The sequence below is a fragment of the Trachemys scripta genome, chromosome 16 (assembly GCF_013100865.1).
Source record: "Trachemys scripta elegans isolate TJP31775 chromosome 16, CAS_Tse_1.0, whole genome shotgun sequence".
NCBI classification, from domain to species: domain Eukaryota; kingdom Metazoa; phylum Chordata; order Testudines; family Emydidae; genus Trachemys; species Trachemys scripta.
The window spans coordinates 24,807,106-24,822,531 of record NC_048313.1 but is presented as its reverse complement, the minus strand read 5'-3'; the positions used below and the strand labels follow the sequence as shown (position 1 = coordinate 24,822,531).

The 15,426-nt window shown below is 54.2% G+C and overlaps 1 protein-coding gene across 4 annotated transcripts in view; it reads left to right on the top strand.

Moving 5' to 3' along the window:
• EVI5L (ecotropic viral integration site 5 like) overlaps positions 1–9,660 on the top strand; it is a 78,682-nt gene extending 69,022 nt beyond the window's left edge. For 3 of the 4 annotated variants that reach the window (XM_034791884.1, XM_034791883.1, XM_034791881.1), the window contains one exon: positions 1,995–9,660. In XM_034791884.1, coding sequence (XP_034647775.1) covers positions 1,995–2,318 — 324 coding nt within the window. In that variant the 3' untranslated portion in view covers positions 2,319–9,660. The remainder of the gene's footprint in view (positions 1–1,994) is intronic. The other variant, XM_034791882.1, reaches the window with a different exon arrangement.
• Positions 9,661–15,426: the final 5,766 nt, after the last annotated feature.

Genomic DNA, 15,426 nt, shown 5'->3' with positions numbered 1-15,426 from the left:
ACGAATATTGAAAGATAATGGCCAGTGGCTCTGCAATCACATCAGCCAACTCCCTCAGCACCCTTGGATGCATTAGATCTGGACCCATGGACTTGTGCATGTCCAGCTTTTCAAAATAGTCCTTAACCTGTTCTTTCACCACTGAGGGCTGCTCACCTCCTCCCCATATTGTGCTGCCCAGTGCAGCAGTCTGGGGACTGACCTTGTCTGTGAAGACCGAGGCAAAAAAAGCATGGAGTACTTCAGCTTTTTCCACATCATCTGTCACTAGGTTGCCTCCCCTGTTCATTAAGGGTTCCATACTTTCCTGGAGCACCTTCTTCTTGCTAACATACCTGTAGAAACCCTTCTTGTTACCCTTCACACCCCTTGCTAGCTGCAACTCCAGTTGTGCCTTGGCTTTCCTGATTACACCCCTGCATGCTCTAGCAGTATTTTTATACTCCTCCCTAGTCATCTGTCCAAATTTCCACTTCTTGTAAGCTTCCTGTTTGAGTTTAAGCTTACCAAAGATTTCACTGTTAAGCCAGGCTGGTTGAAGACAGTGTATATTAGCTCCCGTGACTCTCATACTAGAATCTTTGTGGCAGACCACAGCCCCCTACGCATGGTAATGTCGAGTTGAGGAACAGCCTATGACTAAGGCTTCCAAGTCACTGATTTCCAGGGGAGCTGATAGAGATCAGAGGTATGCTTCTGAGTCAGCCAGCCAGCACCTTCAACAACACCCCGGACAAGCCCAGATGGGGAGCTGGGCTCAGCAGAGACTCTAGCAGCTGCTCTGTCACGCACAGATTTTGGTAGGCTGGAGTCTGACAGTGCCTGGTATGATGGGTCCCCAATCTCAGGCAGGGTTTGGCAGCACCCAACACGACCAGGACCCTGTCTCAGGCAGGGACCCCAGTCTTGCTTGGGGTCTATGCAGTGCCCAGCACAGTGGGACCCTGGCTCTGGTCGAGGCCTCTAGATGCTACCATAATTCAAACAACCCTGATGTCTCCTGTCCCCTAGTCTGATGCCTCACCTGCTGGGCCATGCTCGCTGTCTGTCTGAGTTCTCTGACTATCCGTTAACCTGTGCTGGACTGCTCTGCTGCCATGAGGCCTAAAGGCTTTTGGGATTCACTGCTTGGGGAAGCCTTTCTGTCACAGTGTCACCCGGTGTGATGCTTTGTACACTGAATTCCCAGGTGACAGAGGTCACCAGACTGCATTGGGCCAGATCCTCAGCTGGTGTAAATTTCTGTAGCCCCATTGACTCCAGTATAGCAATGCTGATTTAAACCAGGTGAGGATATGGTCCACTGACTCCCATAGAGCTATGTCCATTTACACCAGCTGGGGATCTGGCTGTACATATTGAATCATAAAGGCAGCACTTGTCACTGCTGGGGATCTGAGTCAAAGCACTTTGGAAAGAGGAATGAATTCAGGCCCACAACCCCACCCTGGGAGGTGGGACACCGTTATTAACCCCTGAACAGACAGGGAAACTGAGGCACAGAGCGGGCATGTGACTTGTCCAAGGTTGTGCAGAGCCAAGAAATTCTCTCAGTCGAATTTCTGAGCCACAAGATCGGCTCTGTGGGTAAGCAGCCATCCTCCATCAGCCATCCTCCTCTGTCCCATACTGGGGAGCTGTGTCTGCCCTATGCTGCATGGGGCTCTCTGCTCCTCCCACTCCCCAGAGCTCCCTTTGCCCCATACCGGGAGGGGCTGTCTCTGCTCCTCCTCCTCACAAGCTCCCTCTACCCCACACTGGGAAGAGGTAGTCTCCATAAATGTAACCCAGTCAGCCCTCTGCTCCCCCCTTGAGGGAGCTTTCTGTACACCCTTTTGTCTCTGGGGGATTAGACTGCCAGATCCCCCAGTGTATTTCTGAGCTCCATCATGCCCTGCCCCTTCCCATCCAGGCCAGACAGGCAGGGCTGGCGAGCGTGCATGCGCCAGCCCTGTCACTTCTGTTCCTCACCTCCGGTTCCCTGTGCCCTCCAGATCCGGCTGATGAAGGGCCAGAAGCCCTTTGAGGACTCCATGGGCTTTGATGGCATCCACATTGTGAGCCACCTGGCGGTGGACGAGGACTCGCTGCACTCCTCAGATGAGGAGCTGCTGACCAACCCCATGGTGGTGGGCGCGCTGCAGGACGTGCTGTACCCGCTCTCACCCTGCAATGCCCGCTTCCTGCGGGGCATGGAGAGCTCCGGCAAGGAGAGTGACGGCTCCACGGACAGTGAGCCTGAGGACCCCACCTCCACCACGGAGGCCGATGGCGAGATGGAGCCGCAGATCATCTTCGGAGAGACCCTCAGCAAGTGAGAGGAGATGCCGATGCCAGGGGGGTCCCCCCCCTCCACCAAACGGGCACTGAGCGCACAGCCTGGAGAGAAGAGACTCCTCTCCTTGGTGCTCTCAGTAGCAGCAGGTGGGGGAGATCATAGACCCAACACGATGGCTGGGCTCAGAGAGCATTGCACGTTCGCTGCCATGCGGGGACAGCTCTCCAGCCAGCCTGTGTTATACAGAACCTCTACTTTGATTGTTGTCTGCACTGCCTTTCTCCTGCTCTGTCATCACCAGTAGTTACACTCCGACTCCATTGAGTAACCCTCGTTCGCCCCACCCCTCCCCTAATGCCTCCTTCTTGTATTGCCCTCCCCCAAAAGTTTGCACACTTGAGAACTCAGCTCAATGTCATTGTGAGCGGGGGTGGAAGCGGCAAGGCCGCTGGATATCCGGGCCCAATGACCATCCACCGAGTCTGAGCACCCGTGGGCAACTGGCCAACAAACCATTTCCCTCCCCTCCACACTCAGAGGGCGGGAAGTTGGGTCCCTCTTCCTTTTATTTAAATGTGTGTCCCCGATGATCCTGAGAGCATCTGCTCGGAGAGGGGAGAGTTGGAGGCCTTCATATCCCTATTCCCAAGAGAGCTCTCCCCAGGATGGGAAGGGCCCGGTGCGGGGGATTCTGGATCGAGGAGCCTGCTTGGTTACATGAGAGATTATATTTTATTTTTGTTCTCCATATGTTATTTATTTAAACTGTTATGATGCCAACTTGGCTCCCCTCGGAGAGCTCCACACTAAGCTTTAAGTTCTAGGAAATTACACTGACATTGTGTCATAAGGGAATCTGCGAGCAGCGTTCTGGCCTTCTGCCTTCCTGTCCTCCATCCGTAAGGGAGCTGTGCTCTCAATCTCCTGCACCGTTACATTCTCCAGAAGATGTTGTAACTGTTGCCTCTCTCTTCTGCTCCATATGGCAAACTGCAGGGTTTCCAACCTCCCTGTCTGGAGAGGGCTATGTGGAAACAAATCCCCTAGGAGAACCTTTCTTACTCTACCCAGAGAGCCACCTGAAACCTCGTGTCCCGATCAAGGTCTGTCTGGTGCACAGCAAAGGTGCCCGGTAATCAGGAGCGGTTTGGGGAGGAGCAGAGAGAGAAGTCCCCAGCTGGGAATCATCTGGAGGACGTTTGTTTCTATGCATGATGGGGCTTCACCTCCCTCAGCCAGCCTGGCCTGTGTTCCTCTGAACTGGCTCTCCCAGCTCTGCAGCTGGCACCATGTTTCCATAGCCCTGTGAGGTGCCCTCCAGTCCACCAGAGCAGTAAGGAGATTTGGAGTGATGGATGGACATCATGCACAGCCCAGCAAGCCCTGGTCAGATGATGGAAATGCCCGCTCCTTGGAGTGGCCCTTAGTAGAGAACTCAGCTCCTAATCAGAGAGAAACCCAAGCTACTTATCTCCAAATGGGCTACCCTGGGCCAGAATTGCTGAACCATTTACCACTTCAAAGCCTGCCCTGGTGATCAGGCAGCAGGTGAAGCAGCTTCCTTGGGATGGAGCCAGTCTACAAACGTGATCCCCGTTGAAGGAATTTTCCAATAAAGCGCTGCCTGCGGTGCTCCCACCTTGGCTAGCGGCATCGTTCTTGGCAGCAGTGCCCATCTGGTATCATTTCTGTGGAAGAGCCGGCCAGGCCGACCACCACAGCCCTTCACCCAAAGAGCTTTGCTTGCAGTCAGCAAGCCAGCTCCTCAGCTGGTGCAAATGCCTAGAGCTCTGCTGCAGTAAATGGCACTACATTGATCTACACCAGCGCAGGAGCTAGTCTGTTTTGTCTACACTCCTAATTTCCAGTGTGTGAGGGGACATGGCTGGCTCTGCTTCCCTCACTACAAAACGGTCCAGATTGCGCTTCCATTTGTTTGCGACAGAGTCCGAGTATTGCATCACTTCCTGCTTCGGGGCTTTACATCATTTCCTAGTGGTGGAGAGATGCCATAGAGCTGCAAGCACCTGAGGCTGTCGTGTCGGTTCATTTCCACCCCCTCTGTGCAGCAGCAACACAGCTCCATTTTAACACCCTTTCGGAGAGCACAGATGGAAAATGAAAGTCGAGATCTCCAGGACTGGCTGCTCCCAGCGGGGATGGAAGATCTCGGGTGGCTGGGATGAAGGCTGAATTTCCCAGGCACCTGGATGGCAAATGAAGGGAGTGGGGCTCAGGACCAGAGTTCACGTGGTGCTGGGACATGGCGGGAGGGCCCTTTTGGGCCCATTGTCATGTCTGTGGGAGAGACTGATGCTGCTAGGCACAGTGACTGCTTTGAAACCTTGAGCGCATGGGATGCTTTGTTGCCCATTGGCTTTTCTATTTATGAAGAGCACCGGCCATTGAGAGCAGCCTGCGCACAGACCTACTCGGGCAGAGAGAAGAATGATGGAAGGGGTGTGGAGCTGGCTGGATCCATCAGTCCCTGCCGAGATTATCTGGCTGGCTCTTTTATGGACTTGAGTTTTATTTCCTCTGGCCCTTTCTTTCTTTCCATCCTGCCCCTGCTTTACTCCCTCCTCGTATTTCCCTTCTGCTCTCTGAATTCAGTAAAGCCGGACATCCAGCAGCTGAGGAAAACCCATTCCCATGGGTGGCTTTGCCTGATTTCCTCTCCGGCCGATTGCAAACGTCACTTTCAATGGACTACACCTCCAACCCTCCCCTGCCAACAGGTATTGCCATAGCTCTTCCCTTCCCCGCTGGTGTATTAAGTTCACTCGGTCTGTTTCCAAAGGAGGGGTGCCTTGGACCTCCCAGCTTGACAGAACCTTCCCCCATATCCTAAACCTTCCCCTTCTGAGATGGAAAACAACAGCCCCAGTGGACCTGAATACTTGGACTGAGCCCCTCACCGTTCCACCACGTCATTGGACTGGAGTATTATGTACACTTATATAAATATGGCTGGGAGAGGCTTTGGTTGGGTATTTATAATCTGTATATTTTAATATATATATTATATATATATATACATGCTGCACTGTATTGCCAAATTCTTGTGATACCCCTTCCCCCTCCCCCCTCAGAGAGCAGCAGCATCCCACACAAACTGAGGGTGATTCACATGCAGGCCTTTCTCTGCCATCGTCTTTAGCTCCAGGTGCCACTTTCCTATGCTGTTTACACCAGAAGATGGCTGGTGAATCCATTTGCTGGTTACGGAGCTGGTCATGCGCCGCCGCCTTGTTTTATTTATTCTGTACAGCGCCAGCCGAGGATTAGCAGCTTCAGAGAGTGGCCTGAAAGCACAAACCCTTCTGGAAATAAGGGATTGATTTGGAGCTCCTTCCCCCATTGATTTCAGTGGAGTTGCTTTAGATGAACGCTGGGATAATAGATCAGAATCTGTCCCATAGGGCCAAGTCCTTCCTGAACTCGGGTTTACCTGGACCTTACCCCGGCAAGGGGCTGAGAGCTTTGCCTAAGGAAAGGCTTTGGCATTTGGCTCCTATTAAAGGACTCTGCAATACTGTTCCTAAGTACTGCAGCTGGGAGCAGTGCTGGGGCCACAGCTGGAGGATACTGGGCTACATCTACTACTGAGAGCAATGTGTTTACACCAGCTAGGGATTTAGCCCGTTGGCTCCAGCAGAGTGACACTAATTTCCACCAGATCTGGCCCTCAGTCCTTAGGCAAAACATGTCTTTAAAATCAGTGGGAGCTTCTAGAGTAGGTCCTGAGTAAATCCTTCCTGGCCTCTGGCTTTGGCTCTTTGACTTTGCTGGGAATTTTGCTTTAGTCAGGATCACACCCTTTCTGAGAGGACGGTCCCCTCGGGCGGGTTTATCACGTTCCAGCAGAGACTACGCATGTCGCACCTTGCGATTGGGTGTGGCCCTGCTGGAGGGAGCAGACACTAGCCCTGCTCTGCTGGGCTGGAATCCTGTCCCCACTTAGACCCACACAGTGGTTTCAGTGGGATCACACTGGAGTCGGTAATGGCAGAATCTAGGGTGCAGAACGAGTGGGCCCCAGATGCTCCCTTTCCTCCTGCATGCCCACGTCCACAGCTGCACACTGAGCAATAAGGTGTTCAGGACCTGCCTCCTGCCCACCGCCACCCCCCATAAGGAATCAGCTCTCAGGGAGACGCAGACCCTCCCTTGGACATCATCCTGACCACAGAGGTGCTGGGCCATGAGGAAGGGGGGGAGGGATAACATCCTTCCCCCTGGAGACCACCCCAGGAGGTGGCATGAGCTGACTGCCAGTTTAGCACCCCTTCTTCTTGCTCAGCTGGTGGGGGAGGGGCTCTTCGATAGGGCGCTGCCTGCAGCCCACAGGAGGTCCCTGGTTCAAGTCAGCATTGCAGCAACCTGCATGAACAGAGGGCCAGATTCTGCTATTGCTGACTCTCGTGCAATGCCACTGAAATGGGTGGGACTGTGTGGGTGTAACCACAGGCTGGATTCCAGCCCAGCAGAGTCTGCTGCCTACAGCAGGCCACTGGGTTACTCCTTGACTGCCCTCCCCCCAGGGCTGGACCTGGAGAAGAACTGCAAGGCATGGCTGGCCACCTGCGTTCCGCCCCCATTGCTGTCGGTCAGATGGCGTGGGAGCATGGGCTTACAAATGACAAAGCTGGGCACTGTGGGGTGACTTGGTGGGAAGGCTCTGGGTGGCTTTCCATCCACCATAGACAGGACCAGTTCAGCTGCAGGTTCCTTCCCAGGCGCTCCGTGCAAGCGGGGCATCGGGGTCTCAGGCAGCTCTTCTGCGTGGATTAGTGGTGCAAGTTCAAGGCATCGGAGAAAGGGTTTTTTGAAGGCTCCCATTGCCTGCATGGCAGTTTGCCCGATTAAGGATGTGTTGCTATCGCCTCCATGACAAGGACAGAGCCTGTAAATCCCACCTGCAGTGCTGGCTACTATGGCACATGGAAGGGTTTGGATCATGACTAAAGCAAACTGAACTGAGTTTAGAAGGGAAAATCCACCGCCTCCCCCACTCCCTGCGGCTCTGGCGAGGTTCATTCTCGAGCTACTCTTGTTGGGGGTTTTGGTTTGGTTTTGTTTTTTCCTGTATGATTTTTGAGTAGCAACTAAAACAAGGTGCCTAAAGTTGACCTGCTCTGTGCTCTGTAGTAGGCTGCAGCCGCATAGCTCCGAGAAGGCAGCATCCAGGACAGCAGGGCGCGCCTGCTTGATGACACTCATACATGCCCCTCCCCTCCCTGGCAATAGCATAAGTACAGCTCATCACGCCATGGGCAAACCTCAACCAGACCTTTCCCCCTTCACTCTAGCTGCCCCTAACCTGGCAGCTTTGGTCCCCTCGCTGCTTCTTCAGCTGTCTGCCCACTGCAAGAATCCATCTTCCTCTGACGTAGCTGGGACTGGCCAGTTGTAGACAGGCCTGGGTAGACCATTAGGTTGATTCACTCTGGCAAGCCCTTTGTTTAGCACAGCCAGGGCTGTGGGGCAGGCTGCAGGCAGCGCCGATGAGAATGCATAGGGCTGAGTAGCTGTTGGGGGCTTCACCTGAATTCTGTCCATTAGGGAGGGAGAGGCATGGCTTAGTGGGTACATTCTGCGACTGGGAGCCCAGGGTCTCCTGTGTTCCAATCCCAGCTCTGACTCCAGATCGTGCAATGCTAGTCATTTCTTTCTCCTTTCTGCCTCTGTTTCCCCATCTAGTGTCAGGATGGTTAACTAGTTATGTTTGTGGAATGTGCTGGATGCAATATTATTAGGTGTATTATCACAGTGCCCAGGGGCCTTAACTGAGATCAGGGCTGCAGGGTGCTGCACAGACACACGTAGTAGGAGAGAGCCCCTGCTCCAAAGAGCTTACAGTCTAGAGGGAAACTGAGACCCAGAGAAGGGAAGGAACTTGCCCAGGGTCACCCCGTAGGGAAGTTCAGAGTGGGCTTTAAATTGCTACTACTTGATTGAGTTCGGGACTCAGAGAGAAACGGAGAAGGGGGAGCAAAATTAGAGCCTGAAAGTTCAGCCTGGACTCCCCCAAATTTGGGGGCACTTGGAGCTAGGGTTTGGGTTCAAACTCACCTCTCGGAAACACATTTTGTGGAAACCCCCGAAGTTGGGGAAGCCTCAACATTTAACAGCAAAAATGTCAGAGTTTCTACAACTCAAGATCTCCTGCCTGACCATCTTGTGCCATCAGCCTGCTCTTTAATAGAGGCTGTAAAGCCACTGTGCTGTTGGGGCATTAACAGCTCCCACACAGCCCCCTTCAGTTCTGTCCCACTTCTTAGGGGACAGTCCCGCAGAGGGCAGACCCAGAGAGAAAAGGCCCACAGAGTGACCAGGACCAGCCAGGATCTGTGTCCTAGGGCTCAGCTGCCACATGGATTGAAACAGGTTCAATCTCCCCACCTGGCTGCCAGAGAAGAGTGAATAGCTAGAACCTCTCCATGCCCATCCCCATGCTGAGCAAGGGGCAGTGCTGATGGGGGCCGAATGGGAGACCCTGGAGACCAGGAAGCAGAGAACGTAGAAGATTGAATGGAGGAGATCAAAAGGAGTTACAGATTCCAAGGACAGAGGGGACCATTGTGATCATCTAGTCTGACACCTGGATAACAGGCCAGAGACCTGCCCCCAATAATTCCTAGAGCAGAGCTTTGAGAAAAACATCCAGCGTTGCTTTAAAAATGATCTGTGATGGAGAATCCACCATGACCCTGGTAAATGGTTCCAATAGCTCCAACTGGGAAGCAGGGGAAACCCCCAGGACAGGTGAGGTTAGACTAGGGGATGTTGGCCTGTACTATGACACAGAGGGATAGCTCACCCACTATGGATCAGCAATCGCGGGACCGATCCCTAGCTGGTGTGAATCAGCATCACTCCATAGGAGTCAGTGGGCCAGATGCCCAGCTGGTGTACATTGGAGACCCACTGGAGTTGCAACGTTCCAGCAGCTGTGGAACTGGTCTCTCCAGAGAAGGTAACAGTGAAATGCGAGTGAAACTGAGGAGGGGACTTGGCAGGGCTTCCCACCAGTGGGCAGAGTCATTACCAACACCCCACCTCACAGGGAATACAACACACCTGGGCACCTCCCTCACTGGCAATCAGCATGCAAAGGCATGTCAGATTGGTGCCACCTCCTTGGCTTGGATGCTGCCTTTCCACGAGGTGCGCATAGCTCAGCCATGGGGAAGCCCGTTTGGCTCCATATCCAAGAAGCGCACTCAGGTTGCAGTGAATTTTGGTTCATTTTGATGGTACTGTAACTGCCCCCCGATGGTCTGACCGCTCCCAAACTCGTGTGTCTGGTGTATCTGTGTAGCGGTGACCCCTCCTCCTCTCTGACTGTAACCTTCGTCCTCTTCAGCCCACGCCCATTTAAAAAAAAAAACTGACTTGTGCAAAAAACATCTGTACTTTCAAAAAAAGAGAGAAAAAAACATCAAAAACAATAAACTATTTACATTGTCTTACTAACTCTGTGCCTCTGGGCTCTGTAGGACGCTTCTGCTCCAGGAACGGCCGGGGAAGGCTGGCAGGTCAGCACCTCTTCCTGAGTGCATCTGGAAAACGTCAGCATGTTAAAAATAGTCACAGATTGGCCAGAAAAGACCATTGTGATCATGTAGTCTGGCTGATAACATAAACCACATAGAACCTCGCCCAGTGTCTCCCGCAACCAGCCCATATCTTGTGGTTGAGCCAGAGCATATGCACACACAGAGAGGAAGATACAGCCACTCCTGAGTTAGTCTTCCAAGTGATGGAGAATCCACTGCACCTCTTGGGAAATTGTCCCAGTAGTTCATTTCCTTCTCCATTAAAATGCACAGCTTATTTCTAGCCCAGGGAACCTGTCAGAAGTGCTGTGCCGAGTCTTTGTTTATTCACTCTAATGTAAGGTTTCACATGCCAGTAATGCATTTTAATGTTTTTAGAAGGTCTCTTTCTATAAATCTATAATATATAACTAAACTATTGTTGTATGTAAAGTAAATAAGGTTTTTAAAATGTTTAAGAAGCTTCATTTAAAATTAAATTAAAATGTAGAGCCGCCCGAACCAGTGGCCAAGACCCGGGCAGTGTGAGTGCCACTGAAAATCAGCTCGCGTGCCGCCTTTGGCACACGTGCCATAGGTTGCCTACCCCTGTTCTAGCCTGAATTTATCTAGCTTCAGCTTCCAGCCAGTGGATTTTTTCTGCCTTTGTACTCGGGGTTGGATTATCACATTGATGGGAGAAGGCTGCTCTTACGACTAGGAGCCAAAGGCATCATGCAGTCCAGTGGCTGGAATTTAAAGCCAGACAAATTTAGACTGAAAATAAGGTGCAAATGTTGAATGGTGAGGGGTGACTGCCCACCAGAAATGACCTGGGGGCAGGGTGGATTCTCCAACACTTGAGCAGAAGTGTTTTTCAATGAGCTGCGGTAGCTCAGGCTGTGCGCTGGGAGCCCTGGGTGCTTTGCTCTGGCCTGGGTTATGCTGGAGGGCAGACATTGAGCATAGTGTCCCCTTCTAGTCTTAAACTCTATGCAAGGGAATGAGGGGAGAACTGATATGGGACGTAGAGGGCCAGATCTTTAGCTGGTGTAAATCAGCATCACTCTGCTGACTTTAATGGGGCAATTCTGATTTACATCAACTCAGGATCCAGCCCAGAGCCTTTGCCATCTTGGTCACTGGTTCGGAGCCAGCCCAGCTCAGGGAGTGAACATTGATGGTGGCTGTTTGGTGGGTCTGAGTCCCCGTTCTTGTAGGGCTGGTGTCCGTCTCCCACAGACCAGTCCTAGTTGGCAGCTGCGGGACCTCAGAGCCATGACTGAATGCACCATAAAGGAAGGATAGTGGGGTAAGTGCCCCGTCATGGCCTATAGTGAGAGGCTTTCTCTCTGGAGGGCTTTCAGTCCAGCCCCTTTCCCAGGCCCTGAATCCATGCTTTACCCGCCCCTAAGAATAACTCACACTGAGGGGAGATTCACGGCCCTCACATTCTGAGTGATTGCCTGCTCCCCCATGCTGAGCGGGCTCTCGCCAAAGGCAGGCTGTCGCCGGGGTGACCCTGGCCAGATGTCCCTTTGCCCCTTGCCAGGACTCCTGAATTTGGTCATAATTCCTTCCGGGACTCCAGCTCCTCGGCCTTTGGCTGCAAGCCACAATCTGACCCTGCTAGCCTTTTGCTTGAGCTCCCCATTAGCAGGGAGCCTGCGAGCTTCCCCTCCATAGAGATGGGCCGAGCAGTGGCCAGTGCAGGCTGCTGCAGTTGGGACCTGAACAGCAGGGCTGGGAAGGTGCCTCAGCGGACATAGGAGTTTCCCTCTGGCTGAGCTGGGGGGATCTCAGCTGCTTTAGGCTGGAATATCTAGTGAAGCTGAGTTGCTCCCCCCGCTGTCAATGGCCGTACATACCTGCCGGGCTCCTACCCATAGGCGACGACTTTTGCTCCCACCGGTGGGTGCTCAACCCCCGCTCTGTCCCCAGCCCTGCCCCAACGCCGCCCCTTCCATGAGGCCCCTCCCCTGCCCCACCCCCATTCCAACCCCTTCCCCCAAGTCCCCGCCCCAATTCTGCCCCCACCCTGCCCCTATTCTGACTCCTTCCCCAAATCCCTACCCGGCCCCGCCTCTTCCCCGGAGCGTGCCATGTTCATGCTCCTCCCCCTCCCTCCTGGAGCTTGCTATGCCGCCAAACAGCTGTTTGGCGGCGGCCTGGCAGGAAGCACTGGGAGGTAGGCAGAGGACATGGCATGCTCAGGGGAGGAGGTGGGGCGGGGAGCTTGGCTGTTGGCTAATTTTTCCCCGTGGGTGCTCCAGGCCCGGAGCACCCACAGAGTTGGCACCTACGCTCCTAGCAGGTCAGCTGCCCCAGTGTTTGAGAGCATGAGCCAACCTTTAGCTAATGGTTAGATAGAAACTTCCCCTGGGAGCAGGTTATTCCATTAATGCCCACTAGGGTGCATCCTCTGTAACTGGCGGTGCTGGACACTGCTGCAGGTGGGATACCAGGCTTGATGGGCCCATCAGTCTGAGCCAGACTGGCAGCCAATAGCAGATGGACTCGCTGCAGGCACCAGATGTTTGTGACTTGCCGCTTATGGGAAGGATTTAGCAGAGCAAAGGCATCACCCCTGCTTCCCGTTCAGTTGTTGCACCAAGCCATCCTGCCCAGCCCAGAGCGAGATCTGTGCAAACAGCCTCCCAGCTGAGACAGGAAGTGGGCAGGGGAATTGGGGCTCCCGTGAGTCAGAGCAGAACCAGACGGCAAGGGAGTGAAACTGGCACATGGCTGACACAATGGGGAGGATGTTCAGAGGTGCATGTTGCAAGAGCTGCTTGAGGGATTGAGAGCTGGACCTGGCAATGCCCCATGCGGTCAACTATCATCCAGGCAGGTAGTTCGGAGCAGCTGACTGCAGGTGGGGCATTCTGTCAAGATCTTAAAGCCCTGGCTGCCTGCGTGTAGGCCTTAAAGATCTCTCTGCAATAGCAGTGTGTGTCCTGGCCAAAACCTCCCCCCATGGATGTGATTCAAGCTGGTAGCTCCACCCCAGAGGTGGCTGCATTCTAACAGTGCTGGGTGTGCATCGGTTGGGATAGAGGGGCTGCTCCTGCCTTCTTCCCTGCCTTCTCTGAATTTCTGGGTCTGGAGGTGTGGAAGAGGCAGCAATTCAGGCCTCTTGCTGTTGTGTTTGCTGGGGCCCATCCAGCACTGCTCCTGTGCCCCCATCCGTTTCAGCTATCCCCATCCACTGCAGGGCTGGGCCCATCCAGGGCTGCTCCCATCCCTCTATCCATATGGGCCATTCCCATCCACTGCGGGACTGGGCCCATCCAGGGCTACTCCCCTCCCTCTGACCAACCATATCGGCTGTTCCCATCCATTGTGGGGCTGGCAAATAGGGTCCACAAAAACCAGCACACTAGGGGAGGAGCTGCCTAAACTAGCCAATGGGGCGATGCTGATAAGAGGGGTGTGTCTGAAGCCCCGCCCCCTTATGGAGTTCGGCACAAATCAGGGCTGCGGTAGGTGCCTCCACCCAGTAGCAATCCACAGCTGGGAAGCCCTCCGCTGGGGGCAGGCGCCCAAGCTGGTTGTGGTGAGAATCAGAGCGGTGCCTGCTTCGCTGCACAGCAGGAGGGGTGATGCTGCCCCCTTACACCTTTAGCCCAGTGGCTTGAGCACTCAGCTGGGCTGTGGGAGACCCCTGTTCAAATCCTCACTCCCCCACAGGCAGAAGGGGGATTGCACCTGCGTCTCCCACATCCCTGCTGAGTGCCCGTCCACTGGCCTAAAACACTGGGCGTGGTACCGCTGCCTTCTCTGGCTGGAGTTTGAATGGGACCTAATCCGGTGGGTGGCCTCCAAGGCTGACTATCGGTCGGGCCCTGCAGTTGAGGCAGGTGCTCCTCTGCTTATCTTCCCGGGTTCACAGACGTCTGGGGCTTAGGCGCCGGTCAAGTAGAGAGAGGCAGCAGTGCACGTGCCCAGAGGCTGAAACTTGGTGCCAAAGGAAACTTTACTCTGAAAACATAGGTGCCAAGTTTAGGCACCTACAGGGTTTGACAGCAGCCAGCAGGGGTTTTGTGGATCACAAGGGTGCATAAAACTGGGACTTATGTAAGCAGGGGAATGGTCCTGCTATTGTGGGGAACTTTCCTGCCTTATACACAACCCCCGTGGAATGGGCTGGTGAAAGGATCTGAGTCCTCGCTCCCACTGCCTTTACCCAGAGGCCTGTCTGACCTCGAGGGCTCCCCTTCCACTTCCTGTGTGGCAGTCCTCATAACCCCAACAAGGCTGGGCCCAGAATTCCTGGGAGGCTTGACCCCCAACCTTGTCATGGTCACTTCGGGCAGGGGCTAAGCTGGGTGTCCCCACTCTGGGGTGGTCTCTCTGCACTGGATGCTTCCCTGATCCACTGATCATCACATATAGTTCAAAGCAAATACAATTTATGTAACACCAATCAATTTTTAATAACTAAGGCAATCACGTGACTCTGTGGTACGGGGACATCACAACCAGCCATCTCTGGAATGTAAGGGCAGTTCACAGCCCGTCCCTCACATGTCCTAGGTCTCCTGCCCAGGCCCTGGCTGTGCTGCAGGGATGCTGCGGGTCGGACACTTGCTCTGCTGGTGGCCACACGCCCTCTGGCTCTAGGTGTCTGGACCCTTGTTCCCAGGGTCAGTCCCCCGTCAGGGTTATGATCCCCCTCCACGTCTGGCCTGCAAGGCCTCTTGGCTGGGGGCATCTCCCTGCGCTGCACCCACTGTCCAGGTTCCCCCCTCGCTCCCCACAGTGCTCACTGCTCCAGCCCCAGCACTGCTGCTGCTCTGCCTCCAGCTCCCTGGGCTGCTTCTCTGGCCCCTCTGGCTCTGGTTGCTGCAGCTCTGCTCCCAGCACAGGTCTGCTCCCTGGGCTGCATCTCTGGTTCTCTCTGGCCAGTGCAGCTCTGCTCCCCAGCTCAGCTTGGGCCCCTGCTCTCTCCTTTGCTCAGCCCTGCTCTGGGCCAGGCAATTCCATCTCACAAGGAGGATGGGACCCCCCTGGACTCCTGACTCCCTCATTAGCCTGCCCTGCCTTGTCAATCAGGCTGACCTGGAATATTGGCATCTTCCCCATTGCCCCTGGGGACTGTCAGTCTCAGGGTCCTGATTTCCCATCGACCCTTCCCCTTTCTTTTGGTACTGGGAGCTAGCAACCAACCCCCTTCCCCCCCTCGCGCACGCGCACACACACACACACACACACACACACACACAGTTTTAGTAAGGGGCCAACAGTCCCCTTACACTTAGACACCTGAGTACCTCTGTGAATCTGGGCCTCAGTTTCTCAGCTGTAAAAGGGGGATTTTACAATTCTCCCATCTATTTAAATTGTAAACTCCTGTGAGCAGGAACTGGCTGTCTGCGCAGCACCCAGCACAACGGGGCCTCCAGTCTCCCTCGCAATCTGCACAGCACCCAACATGACAGTGGGGGCGAGAGTTCCATCGCAATGATGTAGTTGGACTCGAGATCTGCTCCCGCCGGAGGTTTTTGTAGGCTCTACACAAAAGCAATTCCTCGTGCTCCCCCTGCTGGCCCTGCAGTGAACTGCCCGTGTTTTCAGAGCACAGATTTCTGCCCAGGTTCGTAGGTA